The following is a 19696-nucleotide window of genomic DNA, read 5'->3' as shown; positions in this document are numbered from 1 at the left end:
TCAGCTGGGATTGACTCACTAACTCGCTCATAGTCCTAATGAAAATAAAGAAGGGTAGTAATGAATGGATGGACAAGTCAAGTCTACTGATGTCTACCTGTCCAGTCATTCCCGTCTGCATAGCAGGCCTCATGCCAGGGTTGCCTCCAGGATTCTCCAACTTCATGCCCATGGACTGCCGTGTCTGATTCATGAACTGAGAATTGAAAAGGTTTTGGATTGTATCAAACCAAAAAGTATCTCATGTAAATATTACAAATAAATAAATCGACAAATTTAAAAAATAAGGTTATATTTTATGGATATTATATTGATATTATATTATTTATGTAAGGATATATAAGGATATTATATTTAAAGAATATAATGACAACATAATATCCAATTTTTATCTGAATGTAAAACAACACCAAACTTGAAAATGATTATAGTATTATTATTATTATTATTTTTAAACCTAAATATGAACAACTGCGCTTCCATACCTGCTGTCCCTGCAGCCTTTGTTGCAACTGGAGCCTCATGGGTTTGTTCGCACTCATCATCCTGGGCCTCATCATGTTGGCACGAGGGTGCCCCATGCTCCCCATCCCGCCCATGCCAGGGACAGGGAAGCTATTACTTTGGCCCATTTGCGACAGCATGGGTCCAAATCCGCCTTGCTGAGGTTGCCCCTGCATAGGGTTACCTCCATAGCCGGTCTGCATGGCGATGGTTGGGGGTCCGGGATAGCCTTGTCCATAGAGCGGTTTCTGGTCCAGAACCATGGAAGGTTCTTGTCCCGTGAAAGGCTCCAGCGATTGTTCTGCTCCCTGGGTCTGATGAAACAGACAGCAAAGGAGCTGACCAAACCTTTTCTCTCTTATTGATTTATTTTCTGTTCGTTGAAACAGCAGAGTTAAATCTCCTCGGGCTCATTAATCTCACTTCAAAACAGACAGAAAGCTTTGAGTAAAGATAAATCATTTGAAATTAATCACAGTCGTGGGTCATGACAAGAAGTACTATTCTTACATCTAAAAGGCTCTCACCAACCCTCACAAGCTCTTCCCGCGACTTACCTGACTGACAAGGTCTGGGATGCCCAGAGCCCTGTCTATCTCCTCGAGAGCGGTGCCATCTGTGTTGTTCAAAAGGGAATCCAGCTGGTCGAGGAGCGCCCGCTCGTCACTCTGACCCTCACTGTTAGTGGGTGGCACCAAAAGTTCATCTAAGGTGTTTGCAAACTGGCGTCTGTGGCAAATGCGGATTAAGTTTTTTGTCTCTTAAAACAAAATACAAACTATGAGGTGAGCTGTGCTCACCTGTTGCCTTCCATCCCCATGAGTGTGTCCGGCCATGCGGGGTTGGCGTGGCCATGCTGGCTGAAGGAGCTCACACTCATCACCATGTCAGGGGAGCCACCTTAACCACATGACAATTTGACATTTCACACAATTACGGATGGTTAATATGCAATTGCCGGTCAACGCGAACACAGCGACATACCCATATCCATGAGCTGCTGCTGTAACATAGACCTGGATCCTGGGTTGCTGTTAGAGCGGCTCACCGCGGGGCCTGTCATCATTCCCTTGCTACCGCTGTACTCCATATTGGGACGCATCATGGTGGGGTGAACAGATGAACCCACCGGACTGGGACTGGAGCGGGATATTCCCCAGTCTCCAGATGTCCCCATGGGAGACCTTTGGGTTGCCATGGCCCTATTCATTGGTCCTGGTAGGAATGAATATGTGCATGAGAATTAACCACGGTAGATGCGATGAGGCGTGACATGAAATTCATTTTGGCGTTGTACATTCGATAAAGGAGCAGATTTCAATAAAGACCACCGTACAATGTGCAACAAATGAAACAAATAAATACTGTGCATACCCATATTTCCTGGGTAGCCATCTGGGCTAGCCATCATATTCTCCTGCTTGACAGGCATGGGGCGCCTTCCTGGTCCTCCAAGGCCACCAGAAGGCTTCCCGTTCATGGACAAAGCCCGCTGGAAGGGCACTCGAGGCCCTGGACCCAAACCTGGACTCTCTAAGTAAAACGAAATATTCACAGTCATTCACTCCCCTTACTTCCATATTGAGTCTTGACAAGTATGCTTGCAGATTCAAGAAACGGACACGCAGACAACCCATGTGATGACCGATAAACCGATATCATTGCTTACCCTGAAGACTGTCATCAAGGCAGCCCAGGGCTTTGTTGCCGTCGTTTGGCCCAGCGCCTCCTGCCTGATCTGAGTAAAAATCAGAGCTGGTCCCTCTCAGATCTCCCAGGATAGACTCAAGGTTGTGCAACTGGGGAAAAAAAATTGTCTGAAGAATTACGTCAGGGCCCAAGCAGCTACTTCAGTGGAACAATGTGCAGTTGATGAGGCAAAATCAACAAGGACAGCCAAGAAAGACAACTGAACTTACATCATCAGGTGGTTCTGACTTGATCTTGCTTTCATGATGTTCAGGGCCGCCGCGTGAAGGACCGCAAGAAGTCATCAAGGGTCCCTTGCCATCAAGCTCCTCCAGTTTGGGTTTGACGTCCACTTGCTCTTTGGAATCATCCTTGTTGAGGAGATAGTGGAGAAGGGCATGGGTCTTCTCCTTCTTAGGGCTGAGCTGCTCCTGCTTGGGCTCAGTGATTAAGCCGGGGCCGCCCCCGGACCCCGAAACTCCTGGACCTACTTCACTCCCCTCTTGGCCGCCGAGTGCCACCTTCCCCGTAGCCTCGGCTGTGATCTTTGCTACTTCATCAGGTGTATTGCCATTCTGGAGTAGCTTGTGGAGAATCTTGTGCTTTTCTTGGAGTGAGCCTGTGTAGTTGGCTGATGTGGACAACCCCCCTAGCCCACTTGTCTGGTTTGAACTAGCATTAACAGAGGAAGAGGAGGACACCCCAGTGGACGAAGGGCTCGTCATCCCCCCAACGGGGTCTTTACTTTCAGAGGCTGCCGGAGTACTACTGTTTAATGGCTGTGGAGCAGGATGCACCGGAGGTCCACTTCCACCCATTACGAGCTCCTCAGTTGGCGAAGTCAGCAACTGCAGCAATTTTCTGTGGCCCTTACTTTCTGGTAGCCTTCGAGTTGGCTCCGACATTGCCGCAGGAGCCTCGCTGCCCCCGTCTCCCAACTCTTTAGGTGTTGTAGCTGCCTGGCTGTCGGGTCTGTCTCCAGCGCCTTCAGCTTGCGAATGCTGATGATGGTGCAAGGGGTGGAGATGGTCGCCAGGCACAGGCATGGGCCCGGGCCCGGGCCCTGACCCCAAGCCTCCCGCTGGGCTTTTGGATCCATCCTGACTTGGTTTGCCCATTTGGTTTGGCTGGGAGGAAGAGGAGGAGTGGACACTAGGAGAGCTATCTGGTTTATGGACGGACGAAGGAGACATCAGTGTGGCGGGGACTGAGTTCCCAACTCCGTCACTGATAGCTTGTAAGGCGTTCAGGGAGCTGCTGGAGTAGGTTGTCGTGTTCCCAACGCCTCCTCCACCACTGCAAATGCCACCCATGGGAGAGTGCATGCCTGAAGGATAACCGCAATATAATTAAGCAAGCAAGTGGGCACATGAACAAATGTTCTGGACGCAGAGACAAGAACTGACTCACCTGCGGGAGAAAACTGATTGGCACCCATCTTTGGACTTCCTCGATTTCGGGGTGACATTAAGAGCCCCGATTGGGGAGCGCCGATCCGAGGGCTTCCTGAAGGGCTGTTCAAACCACTTAGCCCGAAGCCCCCACTACTCTGAAAGGGGGGCTGATGTGGATGGTGCTGCATGCCTTGGCTTGGGTTATTCATTGGACTCATATGTCCCATCTGACTCATCTGCATCATGCGGTTACCCATGGCTCCACCCCCACTACTCCCTCCATATGCGGAGCATCCGCCCATCTGACCCATGTGGCCCATGTGGCTGTGCTCGTTCATTCCAAAGCCCCTGTTCATGCCACCCATGCCCCCCATCACCATCCCACCACTGGGATTCATGTTCATTTGAGCATTTGGGTTGGGGCCTCCCATGGCCTGCTGTCTCATGGTGTTGGGCATCATGTTACCAGCCTGAGCTGAGCGGTAACCATTAGGTTCTCTGATTGGAGAGAGAAAAGAAATCAGAAGCAAATAAAAATCTTGCAATTCAACACAGCAACTTCGTTTCTTAAATTGCAGACGGCTACAATATTTGCTGTAGTACCAGGCTTTCTTCACGTCATTGTAAGTTTAAAAACGACTTCAGCTGCTACCTCACTTTCTATAAATGGCCGAGAGGTGAGAAATGCAAGTTCATTGTAAAACTGTAGATGACATATCCGTCGCGGTATTTGGGAGGACTGTTTCTATTTCCCGCATCTAACCTCTGAAGGAGATGAGTCGAGATGAAGCCTTGCGGCTCGTTGCTCATTGGGTGACGGTACAGTTTGCTCTTTGTCTGGGCAGTGACCGGCGTGCCGTCGGACAGGGAGAAGCGATACAGCGGTGTCTCGGCGTGGCCCTGCAAAAAGGCTGCACAGAAAAGCCGCATCCTTATCCGTTGTTTGAATTCGCCATGAGCCCCAATTGATGAGAAATGGGTTTGAAGAGTGCAGCCGAGGACGAGTGTGTCACGCACCCTCATGATAGTGGCGTTTGTGGGACCAGGGTTGCCCGTCACTATGCTGGAGGAACATCTGGATGCAACGCCTCAATAAATCCTCCCAGCCTGGACGCACTGATGCTCGCAAAGAGTTCTGGTCAATCTGGATCAGTTTACCTGCCATAGCGCAAAGAAGGATGACAAATAAAGGAAGGGAAAGCACGAGAAGTGAGAGGGGATTAGTCACACGTGAAGACTTGGACTGGGGTAAAACCTGTTCTGTGTGAGTCATCACCTGAAAGCTCATGCCTTGTATTGAAACTCTCTGTTCTCTCCATCGCGGTAACCCGACGGGCCACGCAGATCATACATGACTGCAGATCTGGTAAGGAGTGAGAGGGGGCAGTGACGTGTTACTCTATATACTTGGGGCTAAAAAGTTATTCCCCCCCACCCCAAAAAAAAGTAACAGTACATAATAATCACTCATCTCTATACGGAGACTTAGTGCATCACTATCTCTCCAACGCTACAAATTTGGTACATTTGGGGTGTTCTTACAGATGCTGGTTCCTACTTCCAAATAAATGCAATGTTCTGGCTCAGATACCAATTTACAGAAATGGATGCATTTAGGGATGAAACGATTCCATTTCATTTTTTTTTTTAAAACAAAATGACTCAGTTTATAACCAAATGACTTTTGTTTTAACATGTGCATTTTGTCCTTTTTTGTAACTTTACAAAAAAAAAAACTTTAAAATGAACTAATACATTTAACTACTTTTTTGTCATATTGCTGTTTTGTTAGTGCCAGTACGAACCAAGAAAGAAAATAAATGTACAATAGATTTGGACGTTCTTGCAAATCCTTTTGTAATCAAAATGTCAATAGATTTATTTATTTATTGTGCATATTTGAAGCTGTTGAAATCAATTTTTGATCTCAAATACATTTTAATCCAAGTAACGAATATTGTTTGTTCCTTCTTACATTCATGTAGCCTTGGTCCCGTGGCACTATTTCAGGTTGTCGTTGATGTCATTCTACAATAGTCATTATGTTTGCGAATCCTTGATTTGTGATTTCGGTCATCTAATGAATGCTCCAGACTTCCTTTGATCGTTCAACTCAAGTTGTCGATTTATTGATCGTATTTAAGAATATCATAGTGTCATACTCAACTTAGATATGCCTCATGTTCAGTGTTCCACATTCTAATATGTAGTCAAAGGTTACTGAAACAGATAATTGCAGCCAAAACGTTGTGCTGTACCTTCACCCTCCTCAATCATGGCCTTTGGCTGCGTAAGGGCAAAACACTGCATGGTCTCATAGGATGGTCCTCCTGGTCCTTCCTCCAAAGCGCCATGGGCGTGGCCAAATTTGACAAGCATTCGGCAATTGAAGGTGTGACTCTTCTGTCGGGCTGCCTCGTTCCCCCACGACACTCCATTTACTAGAGAAGGACAAAAACATGAATTCTTCCGAACTCCCGGCACTGAACACATTACATGCACGTGTCTCCTCACAGTCTGCAATCAAACATCACAAAAACACTCACGGGAAAGAAACAGACCACATTGAAACGTGCACTTCCCCACTCGGACTGAGAAGCAGGTGTCTCTCCTGATGTTCGGATTTCGGCTAAATGGTCCATGGGATTATTGTAGCTAAGGTGTCGATTTCCAATACCTCTCCTCAGTGTACTCTGAGGCCAGGCACACACTCTGTCATCTATCCTCATTAGGTTCCCGACTCCTCATTACACTGTAACGCGCACACAGACACACATGCGTGGCACGGAAAGGCAGAGCGGGGGTCAGAGGAAAAGACAAAGAGGGAGGCAAACTTCACAGAGAAAACAGAAAGCGTTTTGCAAGGTCTGTGTGAAGTCTCAAGACCTTCAATTGTTAGCAGGAGGTTTCTGTCTGGCAGGTGCAGGGAGGATGTGGACTGGAGGTATGTCAAGAGGGTAGCTGGATATTGCAAATGGAGCTGGGGAGTTGTTCGGGCAAATTGTTAGTGTTCATGAAAAATAAAAATTGCCATGTTGGCCAAGAATGCCCAGCATAGTCGCAATGGGGGCAAAGGATGGCCCTCATCAATGAAAATTTTCAGCCCAACACAAAAGCACACCACGCATTCCTGTGCTTGAGTTTAAGAGTTTTTGTGTATTTAACTGTAGATGGCGCGGCCAGTGGTCATCCCGCAGGAATGTGCAGCGAGTGGTCATTTCATTCACGGCTCCGGAAGCCGAACGACGGCGGCGACCGGCAGAGCGAGACACAATGAGGGGTGGGAGTGCAGACACAGCCATGCTGTAAAATGGCCAACCGTGAGATTCGGCGTATTTGGCAGCCATCACAGTCTGTGTGTATGACGGCGAGAAAGTTGGGAGAGCTTTAGGAGGTAAGATGGGATAATAGGAGAAGGAATATACATGAAGATGCAGGACATATCTGTTGTTGTTGAAATGTAATGCTTCAGTGGCAGGCTCAGTCATTCATCAATGATCAACTTCATAAATAGTGATCTGCGCCCACTCGGGGGGCTAGGTGAAAACACACCAAATACAAAGGTCTGTCTTTAGCATAAATATTTAATGTAAGGAATGACATGTACGCACATGCAAATTGATTGAGGTAAGAGGAGCGTGCGGAGGTGTATTATTCGGCACTAAGTAGTTTCCAGATGGCTGCCATGAGATGTGAATTGAGCTCGGGCCTGTTTTAAACTGTCTGGACCACTGAGTGTGACTGACAGCTGGAACACACTGCCTGCTCCGTACCGAGTGAGTTAGGTGCTTCCATTTTCATGTGTGTTTGTGTCAAATGTGTTGTGAGTTCTCTGAAAAGACGCTCCCTAGGAGCTCCTCATTACGATGAGGAAAAAAGCACGACGGAGCATCATCCATAACTGAGGGCCCGTGAAAAAGAGTAGGCGGATCCACTTGGGCAACTTCGGCATCTACCTTTGCCCTGTGGTGGATGATGTCAAGTTTTATTCCTGAACAGCACTGTCGGTGACAATGTGCATATCGGGACATACAGTCACCTCCAAAAGTAATGCAATGGCACGGTAAATTCTTTTGTTTTTCATGTGTACTGAAGCCATTTGCGGTTCAGATCAAAAGATGAAGATCAGACCAAAGTTTCGAATTTCAGCTTTTTAGTAAGTATTTACACCTACATACAGTATATTAAACAACTCAAACTCAGGACAGTGCACCTTTTGTTTGAAGCGATCCACTTTTCAAGAAAGCCAAATGGAAATTATTAAATTAACTTAAAATGAATAACATTTAATATTTGGTGACATGCACCCTGTGATTGGCTGGCAATCAGTTCAGGCTGTACCCCCACCTACTGCCCGAAGACAACTGGGAACTGGGATTGGCTCTAGCATGCCCACGACCTAAAGCGGTTCGGTTAATGGATGCGATTGGATCAACCATCAGTCTCCTTTTCAGCGGGTGAAATGCATGCTCTGTTGGGTTAAGGTCTAGCGATTGACTTGGCCAGTCGACCTTACACACACACACTGTGTATATATAAATATAAATTGATTAAGTCAGGCCACCACGCAAACAGAAAGTAACAGTAAGAAGCAAACAATGACTGAACACACGGCTAAACAACACGCAGCTGATGAGCAGCCATGACTTAGCATTATCTTCCGAAAATGAAGCCGTTTTGACGAGAAAAGCTCTGCATTTTGTCATTTTGTGATAATATTAACAGGTTAAGGCATCTTCGTTGCTCAAGGGTCAATGTTTGGTCAGCCACTATTGTTATTTTCTGCTGGTCCGCAAAAAAAAAAGCGTGCTTTTATGAACCAGCCCACGGCGCAAAAGACGTTGTGGGTCAGTGGTTCAATCAAGCAGTCAATCAATATTAAGCAAGTCGCATATATGAGAGTATGAGGAAGACAGAGCTTTACTGAGAGGCTTATGTGCATGCGTGTGTGCATGTTTGAATCTCACTGTTGGTTTTGGGCAGGTTCTTGTGGAACTCCTCCCTGTCTTCTTCGTGTAGAATGTTGTAGACGCTGGTATTGATGAGCTCGTCCTGCTTGTACTGCAAGTATTGTGTCACATTGTCCGACACAAACACAATGCTGCCCTCTCGGTTCACCACAAACAGGAAGCCATCCAAAGCCTGGTGGCGGGAAGGCAAGACTTGTCCAATCGAAGGTTGAATTGACAATGAGTCAGGGGCGCAAATGGACTCACCTGCAGTAGAAGAGGCCCTAGGTGGTCTTTGTCAATGACACCCTGACCCGTTGAGGAAACGTCAGATTTCTGAACATTGTCGCTGATGGAGGCCTTTCCTGTAAGGGAAGACAATGAGATTGTATTAAAACGCACGGAAAAACCCACTGGCATTATCCACGAAAGCTGATCCATCAGGGGGCAGTGTTTCTCAAGCATCAGAATTTTTATTTATATATATATATATATATATATAAATATAAATTATATATGATGTTTGATATATATATATATATATATATATATACACACACACACACACACACACGCACACATACACACTTAATATATACAGGTAAAGGAGAGAGGCATACTAGGGGGCAGGTTTCTCTAAGGAGCCCATCAGGAAGAATCGAGGGTTGGGTGCATGTGCAGCAGGTAATAGTCGTCCTCATGCTTTATATTCAGTGTCAGACTCAGAGGAAGTGTCTGGTAGGTGGAGAGAAGGAGCGTGGGAGAGAGCTAGAGAGGCTCCGCAAGCCGTAATGGTGCAGGGGCAGGAGTCGAGGCACCTGAATTAAGGGTGGGGGTGATACTGGGAGAAGCAGCCAGACAAAGAGATGGCTGCAATAATAAACGACGGGAGGTAAAATGCATTTGGCATGCGGTTTGTCTAAATATTGGCCACTCGTTCGGATCCCGGGGGGCATAAATACCCACACAAAAAGCAATATACGACACTGCCTGAAGTGGAGCACTGAGAAGTTAAGGGAGGAGAGGAGGGTATGAAAAGTAAAGAAAATATAGAGAGAGACGCGATAGAGCAAGCAAACCAAATAAGAACACGCATGACAAGCATATGAAAGTGAGACAGGGTGAAGTAGAACAGGTAGGAAGCGTGAGATGAGTCCAAAAGCCTGTGTCATGTCTGTCTCCACTTCCTGTAACTATGGCAACCTGTCAGCAGCCAGTCAGGGCCAGCTGTAGCCTCTTCCCCTTCCTGTCGAGGTGGCAGACGCCAACTGAGTCCCACAGAAACAAAAACAACCACCACTGATTCTCCCCTCTAATTAACCTTTAACTTGCCTCTAGCGAAGAGTCAAAACATATTTACCGATAGAACCCAAACGGAAAATGCAGCTTTAACACAACTGTCGATTTGGCACTTTGGCGGAGCGTAAGTGATTACCTGCAAAACGCTCGGTTAAACGGCCCCTTATGAGGTCAGGCCACAGCAGCTCCCCCCATCATCTTAGACACACAAAAACTGACACAAACAAACACACACACACACACACATACACACACACACGCACAGTCCAAACAACGAGTCAGACAACTCACCCTGTTCTTTGATCTGTCGGATCTGCCGCACCGTCTCTTTGAGGATGGCGCATTTGTCCGGTTTGACATTGAAACTGTCGATGTCGCTGAGGTTGGCAGAGATCAGCTCAGCCAGCTCCTCGATGTACTTGCTTTCCTGCTCCCGCCGCTTCCTGTCACTCCTGCAGGGGGTAATGAGTTAAGTGAAAGCTGCGAGCAACGACCCGTCGAGGGCCGTTTAAGTGATGCTTTTCCATTGTACAAACTTCACGTTTAGATGCGGTTGTTTCGATTTTTCTCGGTTTAGCTCAGTAATGGGTGGAAAATGTCTTACTAGAAGCAACATATCGGCAACATTTGAAATCTGCCTTCTTACAACAAACTTGGGAGTAAGTGTGCTCCACAGTAAATTACAAATACATTTTTTCCTGTTGTGTGGGACAAAATTTAAAAATAAAGTCAGAGATTCCAGGCTTAGGACCACCCGTATTGTAAAACTGACTTTTGGGCCACATTCTGCAAAGCAACGTGATGTTAAGATGCCACATTTACACTTTTCCGCTTTTTCCTCATCTCATACATGTTACACAGCGTTAATGGAAATAAAATGCTCATCTTGCAGGGTTAGCCTGCATCATAAACGGAATTTTACAAATGTAAAATGACCAATTAAATGTAATATTGAATTATAAACTGAGAATTCTGTGGGGGTTTGAAACACAACACTTTCCGCCACAGTCTACAGCCAAGTTCGCATGCAGGCTAGAGAAGTTGAGACTGCGTTCATGCGATCTCTCCCGATGAGCGCAGCAGAGAGTCACAGTACTGAGGTTCAATTGTAATTTCATGGTGATATTTATTCCCTCGGAATTCCTGACTTCTCATTTAATTGACATATATTTTGGCAACCCTGATTAAGATGTGTTCAAAGCCTTCAAGAGCCAGAGAGTCAAGCTCCTCCCAGTGCCATCTCAGTCCCCAGACATCAACCCTATTGAAAAGCTGTGGAGTGAGCAAAAAAGGTGAGTGCAGAGGAAAGATCCCAGGTCGCTGGATTGTGCCAAGAGTAATGGTGGTAAGCTGTCTTTCTGTATTGCCCCGTCTCGTGAAACATTGCAGGAGGAGATTGGTGTAGCTTTGTGGGAAAAGGGGCTTGTAGAAAATGATTGACATCAGGGGTTCTAAAGAATTGCCGCACACATAACTTGATATGACAAAATTGTTTCTTAATGTGTGTCTTTTTCTCCCCACTGAAAATTTGCCCTTGAATTAAAGAATGGATTTTCCTCTTTTTATTCAATTTTGGTTCCATATTTTTTAGAAAAATGAATTTATAAGAAGCTTCATATTACATCTTAACCAACGGTGCCAATAAATAGAGGGCAGTAAGTATTAGTCCACGAAAGAAGACGTTTTATTGGCTCGAGTCAAGCTATAAATACCATTAATGGCATCACACCATCTTTTGGACTTTGCTGATCCGTCACACTCACCCGAGGCCAGGTGTGTCGCAGGTGGAGAGTTTGCGTTTCCGGTTTTCTGCAATCAGAGGTTCCATGGAGTTCTCCCCCAAACCGCTCATCATGTACACATATCAGCACCTGCACCAAGGTAGAAATAACCTGTTCATCATTGTGGAAAGGAGTTATGCAGCTCTTTTTCTGACTTGCGACTATGTCGATGCTGAATCGTATAAATAACAATGTGGGGCAAGTTGCAAATTGTAACCATCAGGACAAAATATGCCCATATCACACCTATCATCCTCTGCTGGCAGGGGATGACAAACACAAACACGTCTGCCCAGCCTCTTCCACTGGGAGAACAAATTTGAGATTGTTTGTCTGTGTATTTGTGTGTGGGACTGTGCATGTGGGAGTTCATCAGCTCATATGGCTCTCTCTCTCACACACACACACACACACACACACACACACACACACACACACACACACACACACACACACACACACACACACACACACACACACACACACACACACACAAACACACAACCAGGATTAGCAGTGTCTCTGATGAAAAGCCAGGCTGCACAACTAGCCCCGTTAGACAGCGTCTGTCTCCCATAATGCATCACGTTCCGTCTCCAGGAAGTGAGTTGATAAAGGTTGTTGGGAGGCGAAGCAGATGGAAAGAGAGGAGGAGGAGGAAGAGGAAAGGAATGGAAGATACAAGGGAGGGAGGGAGGGAGAAGCTGCTGCTGTGACTTGAGCTCTGATTGGTCACTTTCTTTGCCACAGCGACAGGCACTGGGGTGAGGGAGGAGGAAAGGGGGAGAGTGAACACAACTACCGGAGGAGACCAGGAAAATGCAGAGGAACAGAAATATCAGGGAGAAAAGAGGCAATAGTGAGGGGCTGGGGGGAGGGGGGGGGGTGTCAGTCGAGAGGCATGTCAAACACACAAACAGGTGAGGAGAGAGGAAGAAGCAGAATTGAGTATGAGTGCTCCACGCATGCACAAGTAGTGCAGCGAGTGGCCTGAAAGCCACCAGTAACCCTCTTAACCTTCACAGCCAGAGCAGCTTCTTTCATTTCATTGATTACATGGTTATCCTCTGACCAGACTACTGCCGCCTCTATTGCATTGCAATCCAGAGCAATGGCAGCAGGGAGACGACGGTGTCTCATTTAATCATCATGCGCCGATGCCCTCCGGAAAACATTTATTTTACTTCTCAGAATAATATAGAACCATCGGCATGCAGCAAGATCATCTTTTGCCGACTTGAGTCGTCAACATTGGATTCATGAATGGAGTAAGGCGGATTTAGTTACGTTGGTGCTAATTAAAATAGCATTAAGTGGCATGTCTTCAGTTGAAACTGTTGTGTTCCGCTACAAGGCAACGAGAGGGCATTCTAAATAATCCAAGATTTTCATGGTGAAAGCCCTTCTTCCTGCTTGAGATTTTCGCCCACATTTCCCTTCCAATCTTTTTCACGAGGATCTTCTCCCATCTGTCTGTCGGCCTCATTGTTTTTTGTCTGCCCGCTACCTGCATTGTCTTTCCACGGCTCACCTGCCCGCCACTAGCCAGAAGACAATCAAGCACATTTGCTGCCGATGAGGTAAAAATGCAGAGGCACAAAGTCAGGGTTGAGACAAGCCTCCCTTTGCCGCTACCCCTCGATCCATCTGCCCGCCTGCCTGCCAACCTCTTGATGGAGCTCTCCAAAAGGGAGTTGCTCTTATTGTGGAGTGAATAAAACGGCCCCAGAGAATGGTTGATTAGGAGGCCGCCGAATGCCCGGGGGAAATGGGTCACCTCCACCCTGGCGTGGGCCGCCCGTTTTTTCCAGTGCAGGAATAAAGTCAATTACATGCCACAGGCAGTGGGACCTGGTGGCAGAGAGGCAGCCTGGCCATGCTGGACACAATGCAGCAGCAGGGGGGCAGTGCGAAGAAGAAGACGCCGAGCGAGCGAGCGAGGGAAATAGGAGATGCCGTTGGTCGTGCTGAGGGTGGGATGGTGATTTAAATTAAAGAAGCAATGTAACTAAAGCTAAGACTAGAAGGCTAGCACAATTAACCTTGCCTAAATTAGCCTCGCTCCAAGAATTCTCCGTAGATGCAGGTTACGGATGCTAAGAATTAACACTTGCCACTAATAACACAACCGTGATGATTTAATTGCGACAGGTGGGCGCGTCAGTGAATTTTGACGATCCATTATTTGTCAGCGGTCGGATTCACCCAACTGCCTTCGTCAGTCTGTCATCGTTTCAATAATCATTTTGACATGCAAACGATGCATTTGTGACATGTGTCAATGACTTTTCTATCTCCTGGAATTTCTGGCCGGAGGTGCTCGCACGGATAGGGAGTCCATCAGTGACAGATGGAGAAGGTCCGTCGCTATTGTCGTGCTTAGTGGCGATTTCAGTAACAGACGAAAAACAGCTTCCGTCGATGCATAGTTGGTCAGTTTTGAAAAGTTTTGTTCGACTTTTTTTACGTTTACCGTCATTTGCCATTCATCATCAAATTGGGCATCCATTAGTGAAGGATTAATGGGCCTTCCGTCAGTCATGACAGAATGCACACCTCTGGAAATGACAACAGACCAAAAACCCATATTGACAACCAAGATCTTAGAAAAACAACTTCAGAAGACAGCAGAGGAAATACCGTAGCTAACCATGTTCATTTGTAATCTACACACCCTGTACTTTGGCCACATGCTATGTCTCTCATGTAATGAGAGCTAGGCCAGCAGCAAAAATGAGTAGCAGGAGGCTGCTTGGGGCTTGTTCAAAGGAGCAGGTATGATGTCCTAAAAGTGACATCACAGACTGACAGTGGAGTGTGTACCCCATGCCAACACTTTTGAGGGCCCTCCTTCATACCACTGCAGTCATCAACCATCAGTTGAGAGATTTGACCCGGTACAAACAGCATTCTTTGGAAATGGTGATTGCATATAAGTGTGAATGACGAAAGCCGTAGAAAATGGACTTATGGTCTGGACTGACCATGTATTACAGTCACATTGTCACCTATTCAATACTGGGACTAAAATTCAGCATAGTAATAATGTTCTTCGACGGCCCGGGTTGGGGATAGTGCGGCCGGGGCCGTCACACAGCGGCAAACTCCCGATGGCCAGCACGTCCCTGGCACCATTCAAAGTGCGGAACGGTGACGCCAAACACCGCGCGTGCTGAATGACGCCTCTGTTCCGACATCGTTGCTATAGCTACCTGTCGGATGGGTCAGTAATGTGGCCCAGTCTGAACAGGGCCAGATCCCTTTTGGAAAATTGCGAACAGTGTGGGCAGTCAGCCCTAAACATCAGATTTGAGGAGGAATCTGATTGGAACCAGATATGCTTGCAGCCTGAATGAAGCCATAGAGTAAAACCAGACTTTTGTGGCAAATCTGGTCACTAGCTGGCACTCCATGTTCTGTTGTCATTCTTTTTGCGGGAAAAAGGATGAAAGGGTCATTCTTTTGTAATCTTGTGACTCTTGTTTTGGTTGACAAAAACAAGAGTCACAAGGACCCATTGGCTATGCAAACAAAATTGAAGTAGCAGGAGTGGCAAAATGGCAGAAGAGTTTGAAGTTAATGCCGGAGCATCGACCTTAAAATGAGAAATCAAAATCCGTTGATGGTTCCAAGAGTTGTTTGCAGTGATTGCACACAGTGTACACTCTAATGATCAGACATTGATCATCTAAAGTGTCAATTTCTGTGAGCATTAGCAGTAATGGCTCAACTACTTTAACTTCGAACCGTGTCTTTCTCAGTTAGCAAATGCTTCTTTACTCCTCCCTAATAACATGTAAAGCACACCTAAAATGTAGGCTGTGTTTTACTTCTTAGCTATTAAGATATATTCTTCATTTATTCATCCATACATCCATTTTCAAGACCGCTTATACTGAACAGGGTCGTGGGAGGGTGCTGGTGCCTATCCCAGCTGACTTCGGGCAGAATGCAGACTACACCCTGAACTGGTCGCCACTCAGGCACAGGGTACATATAGAGACCATTCCTACCCACATCCACATTGTCACTGAGTGGGAACCGATCCAACGCTGCCTGCACACAAGTCAGGCGAGTGGACCACTACACTATCAGCGACTATCCTGTATATTATTCAGTTTCGCTTTAAAATATTCTCAATAATAAGCATCTTGAGAGAGTTCAAATGAGTTTGGAATTATTTCTTTATAGACAGTACAATTGATTTTGCCATCACATTGAATTGTTGAGAGATAATATTGTTGTTGATCAATCATATTAAAGACATGGAAAGAAATAGTTTGGCATATTACATATTTACATTACATGCACAGAAACTTAATTGTATTTTGCCACCTGCTTGCACAAAATAAAATCATTGAGATAATTTTTTTAAAGTTGACTATAAGTCTGCTTAAAAAATGGATATGGATTTGATTTTAGTTGGTGGAACACTTAATGAAATAAAATTGAGTAAATTCAAAACAGTCTTCGTCAATTCTGACTCATTAAAAAAATGCACCGTGACAATCCAAATTATAAACGGGGGTCATGTCCAAATCTGAAATGAAAAAAAGACTATCAAACCCAGCTTGCTGACACATTTTACTGTTTTCCTTTCATTAAAAATGAATGACTGCTGATGTTTGTTTTGTTTTTCACTTAAGAAGGGGAGTTGTATGTTACACAACCGGTCATTGTTGTTCAACATGGCCATCGTTAGAAAAACGTTTCACTTCCTGGTCGCTTCACTTTTTTTTTTGCCATACTTTCTGCAGTCATGGCATGCCCCGCCTCGAATTTACCCTCTCGCTGGTCTCAAATGTATTCATCCTGTTATCTGTGCAATAACAGAGCATCAGAAGCAGTGTGTGAATGAAAGCCAGAGTGACTTAGTTAAGTCCGCGCACGGCGCTCCTGTGGTGTCACCTGCCGATGGAGGTAAAAGATTAATGCTCTCCTTCAGCCACATCGGCAGGCAGAGCACAAGAAATAATTTGATTTCTCCTTTGGTGTATCTGCTGCCTCCCCACACTTCAATTTCTCATCTGCCTGAAAAGCATCTGCTTTTGTTTCCCTAATTCTCAAGCCGCCACAGAGCCAACCCTCCTCCTGTCTCGATAGAAACCCTGACAAAGGCGCACACCCGCCAACACACCTCCATAAAACATTAGCATCCCAAAACACATGCGGCTCTGCGTTTTAGGTCAGGATGTCGCAAGAACGTGGCAACAACAACAAAAATTCTCTCAACCTGGTACACAGTTTCCATGCCAACCACGTGGGATAAGAGCCCACCTTATGTCGGGTGGTGATGGACAATCAGACCCCCACCCGCCTTGACCCCTTCTTATGATGGCTGCTCAGCGGAATCTAGATGGAAACGATATGAAAGTAAAAACGTTGAGCATTCGATAATACAACACACAATATATTACACAAGGGTAATACATTAAGACAAGCGTAAAGTCTTGTGTACAAGACGCACCTGTGTACAAAATGCCCTCCCGAAACCAACCGGAAAAGCGTTTAGTTTTCTCTGTACCCGTGCATAAAACGGTACCCTGATTTGCTCCTATCCATTATTCTCATCTGGTCATATTTGTGCAAGTGCATGTTTTTAATGCTCCCATATTACAGGATCAATATGACGTTCAAAATATGATGGCTGAAAGTTGCACACTTCTAACTGTTTTAGCCAATGTTGGTGGTTTCAAGTTACCCTCATTTTACACTGTTTTGGTCAGTCTCCTCCACTTGCACCTCACCTGTTTTGAAGAGAGATTGCCCAAGTGTGCGGTGACTGAAAAAAAAAATCCTTTGGATTTATTTAGTTTGAACATGTACATTAGTTGCACATGATGAGACTGTGTTAAAATAAAATGTTATTTGATTATTTATAGAACAGGCTATCGAAACAGAGAAGTTATGATGGTGTAACAAACTGTTTTGCGCCGCAGAATACAGTGTCAGCACAATTGAGTCGTTATTTAGCGCCCTCAATCAGCGATTGAACGTAATTTCAGGAGGCCGTTTTGTTGTTAAAGTCGGTCGTAAGTAGCAACAATTTGTGACGGCAATGCCTCAGAGTTGGCAAAACGAGTCAAGTCACTGCTACGCGGCGACAGGCTGCCGGGATCAAATTCAGCCAGGATCAAATTCAAAATCAAAGCTTATTTAGGCATTGATGTCTGTATATTAGTTAGTCTGGTAAGGCTTATTTTGAAACTGGCCCTCCTACCGCATTGGCACTGTGATGTAAAGCATGAATTACTGTTGCTATGGTGTGTGGTTGCTGTCTAGACACGAGTAAACATCCAAACTAGGTGAAACATGTTATGTCTTATTAACGCTCGTATATAATACTCTCGCCCCCTGATTTGGGATCGTTTTTTGGGGGGTGAAAATGTGCGTTATGCACAAGATTTTACGGTAATTTCAGTGCTAAAAACACATACAAGGTTGTCTTAATTAACCTCATACCAACCATGAGCCATGGCAATGAGTGATGCAAACACATGGTTGAAATAGCCATATTAGAAGATACCTTACAATAAGGAAAGCAATCTTAAAACGAGAAAAAAAATACACTTTTCGTGTTAGTGTAACAGTAGTATTAACATTTCCTCCCACATTCCGAAAAAAACATGCATGGCAGGCTGATTGAACGCTCTAAATTGTCCCTAGGTGTGAATGTGAGCGTGGATGGTTGTTCGTCTCTGTGTGCCCTGCGATTGGCTGGCAACCGATTCAGGGTGTCCCCCGCCTACTGCCCGAAGACAGCTGGGATAGGCTCCAGCACCCCCCGCGACCCTAGTGAGGATCAAGCGGTTTCTGAAATTGTATCGCAGTCAAACGATAAAACTGTGTGGATTAAAAGTACAATACAGCGTAATGCTAAAGACACCCCTGGAACAAAAACGCCAATGATCGCTTGCTGTTGCTTTAACTACACAATGAAGACAGTCACTGGATATCCTTCGGACTAAATGGCAAATATCAAAAGAAACATTTTCTGGGCTAATCCCTGCCATTGTCATCCCCAAAGAAACCTAATAGGTTAATTTGTGTCAATTTGTGTGTGTGTGTGTGTGTGTTTTAGCCACTCTGGGTTGTTGGTGCAGCTTAAGTGCACGATCTCAACAATCACAGGAGAGATCCCATGGGGGAACTGAGTGTGTAACCATGGAGAGCGCTGGGCGTTTCCATGACTCCCTGTCATCTGTAAAGCACACCACCAGCATGTCTCATGTTCATCTTGTTGGTGTGCCTCTGTGTGCGCGCGTGCACGCCTGTGTGGATGTGTGTGTGTGTGTGTGTGGTTACAGGAAAGAACACCAGAATGGGCCTCCCCTAGAGCGTGTGTCTGACTGGTCCACACAGTGTGTGTTTACTGTACATGTGTGCATGTGTTTCGTGTGCCATTGACCGTCAGCGACCTGACCGCTGGCTGCACTCATGATTAGGAGCAGATGGGGGGGCTGTGTGTGCGCGCGTGTGCGCAAGAGTGAGGAGGTGGCTGCTGCTCCACTTTCACTGATGTATGTGCTCGAACACATCAACAAAGACCCTCCTTCAGTTGATGTGTTCTCTTTTAATTGAGAGTGGAGACGAATGGAGTTGGAGAGCGTCATCGTAAGCATGTGCGAGCGGGAACTCCTGGTCCTCGTGTTAACTTTCAAAAAGCCATGAAAAGTGGAGTGAAGTGTTGGTTAAGGGCCCGTGGGTCCATGCACATTGGCATATGGGGGGTGGGGGGCATCGCGAATGGGCTGCAACACATTTTGACATTGCACTCCCCCATAATCATGACTGTGCCTGTTTGTCTGCATACTCCTCAATTACAGGAGCTTTATTGTCTGGATGTCTGCATATTTGCATTTCACCAAGCACTTGAGCAACAAATCCCTTGCGCAACAGCATCTTCCTCTTACAAAACTGGTTGAAAGATGCATTAAAGATGCAGCCCATTTACAGTTCTCTCAAGATGTTCATCGAGAAGCCTAACATTGCATGAACTTAAATGGAGGAGTGCATCACAAAGTAAATGCTCAAAAGAGCCAAATTAACTCGGTTACCTACATGACTGATGCAATATTAC

At 45.8% G+C, this 19696-nt stretch overlaps 1 protein-coding gene across 2 annotated transcripts in view; it reads right to left on the bottom strand.

Moving 5' to 3' along the window:
* The window catches only part of LOC147210673 (nuclear receptor coactivator 3-like), a 56910-nt gene that overhangs the window by 5394 nt on the left and 31820 nt on the right, over window positions 1–19696 (bottom strand). The window contains exons 2-18 of one of the 2 annotated variants that reach the window (XM_086114635.1): window positions 11599–11706; window positions 10127–10287; window positions 8804–8901; window positions 8555–8729; window positions 5846–6028; window positions 4864–4950; window positions 4605–4745; window positions 4351–4498; window positions 3604–4085; window positions 2424–3520; window positions 2174–2303; window positions 1879–2037; window positions 1489–1719; window positions 1305–1404; window positions 1062–1233; window positions 486–818; window positions 98–196 (exon numbers count right to left, since the gene is read on the bottom strand). In XM_086114635.1, coding sequence (XP_085970761.1) covers window positions 98–196; window positions 486–818; window positions 1062–1233; window positions 1305–1404; window positions 1489–1719; window positions 1879–2037; window positions 2174–2303; window positions 2424–3520; window positions 3604–4085; window positions 4351–4498; window positions 4605–4745; window positions 4864–4950; window positions 5846–6028; window positions 8555–8729; window positions 8804–8901; window positions 10127–10287; window positions 11599–11690 — 3888 coding nt within the window. In that variant the 5' untranslated portion in view covers window positions 11691–11706. The remainder of the gene's footprint in view (window positions 1–97; window positions 197–485; window positions 819–1061; window positions 1234–1304; window positions 1405–1488; window positions 1720–1878; window positions 2038–2173; window positions 2304–2423; window positions 3521–3603; window positions 4086–4350; window positions 4499–4604; window positions 4746–4863; window positions 4951–5845; window positions 6029–8554; window positions 8730–8803; window positions 8902–10126; window positions 10288–11598; window positions 11707–19696) is intronic. The other variant, XM_086114640.1, reaches the window with a different exon arrangement.

Source organism: Hippocampus guttulatus, chromosome 1, assembly GCF_054856545.1.
Source record: "Hippocampus guttulatus isolate MCC_2025c chromosome 1, RoL_Hgut_1.0, whole genome shotgun sequence".
NCBI lineage: Eukaryota > Metazoa > Chordata > Actinopteri > Syngnathiformes > Syngnathidae > Hippocampus > Hippocampus guttulatus.
This window is presented reverse-complemented; position numbering and strand designations above follow the sequence as displayed.